At 53.2% G+C, this 1,299-nt stretch overlaps 1 protein-coding gene across 1 annotated transcript; it reads right to left on the reverse strand.

Moving 5' to 3' along the window:
- Positions 1-202: 202 nt before the first annotated feature.
- Positions 203-865, reverse strand: UCRPA7_8160 (putative kinesin family protein; the record flags this gene model as incomplete). The annotated part of the gene is made up of 1 exon (XM_007920679.1): positions 203-865. One exon carries the CDS (start codon positions 863-865, stop codon positions 203-205), a length of 663 nt encoding a protein of 220 aa, XP_007918870.1.
- Positions 866-1,299: the final 434 nt, after the last annotated feature.

Here is a 1,299-nt window from a genome sequence, read left to right on the forward strand (position 1 = left end):
TCTGCTTTCATAGGACTCATTAAGACAAAGAGAGCTCAGATATACAATTTGCAAACAACGGGTATACTCCAACAAATGACAACCAATTCCCCTGAACCTGAACATATTGGGTATCCGCAACATGCTGACGGCAACCTGGCCCAAACGATTTTGAAAAACCACCATTCCAGACGTTGCTCATAAGGAATTATTGGCCTTCCACTCAGAAGAGATCATCATCGACTCCACTCTCCCAATGTTTCGCGGTCAGCTTCCTCATCTTCTTCGGGCTACCATTGCTGTCGTCTCGTCTCGACGCCGAGCTACCGCGACCATCCTCGCTGACCCTTAGCTTCTCCATTTTGCGTTGGAGGCTATCGCCGCCTTTGCTGGACCTGGGCGTGCCTGTAGTCACGTCGTCTCTCTCACCAAGAGGGACTCGCTTGCTAGGGCTGCGACCTGCAAGCTCACGCTTCAGGACCATCATCTCACGTCTGAGCCGATCATTCTCCTGCTGCAAATTCTCGACCAGGACGTTCTCTTTGTTCTCGCCCTCGACTTCATCGTCGCTTGCTGCTCCAGTGACGACTACTTGGACGCCGAGACTGCGCTCGAACACCTCAATCTTACGGTCCCAGTGCTCTTCACCACGTTCAATCTCGACTTGCATCCCAGCCTTCCATCGTGCCAGTTCAACCGCTAGACGCTGCTCGAACTCAGCTACACAGTCCTCGCGGACGGCTTGTTCAAGCTCCAGCATGCGATCCTCCATGGACAAAAGATGAGCTTCGGCAGATACTCTGGCTTCATGCTCGCGATTCGCGGTGTCTCGCAGATAATCAATCTCCTCGGATAGACGCGCGATTTCCAATGCTGCGATTTCCATTGTAGCGCGGTCCTCGGATGCTGCGCTGGCAGGGGAGAATGTGCGTTGGATATTTGGGCTCGATGGCGGAATGTGGGGCGCCGTCGTCGAGCCAGGTGGGAAGAATGGTCGATTGTGCAATAGGGGCGGCGATGACACTGGACTGGAGCATGGTTGTGGATGATTATTGAAGTTGCTGCAGGCGTTCGCATTGGCCGAAAGGATGGTTTGCGTGATTGACGGGATTCGTGGAACGGTGACCTCTCGGGCTAACGCGCTGTATCTCAGTATTTGGGATGTAGCGTTGAAGTCACCGTGGGGATCTGCAGTCACAATCATGACGGCTTTCTGAGGGTTTCGCCGGACAGAATGAGACTGATTGAAAGACGGCGATGGGAAAGAATTGGAGAAGAGCAATTCTGTCAGTTTGCATTGCCTGAATGGCACCACGTTGG

The sequence above is a fragment of the Phaeoacremonium minimum genome, assembly GCF_000392275.1.
Source record: "Phaeoacremonium minimum UCRPA7 unplaced genomic scaffold PA7_03_scaffold_580, whole genome shotgun sequence".
NCBI lineage: Eukaryota > Fungi > Ascomycota > Sordariomycetes > Togniniales > Togniniaceae > Phaeoacremonium > Phaeoacremonium minimum.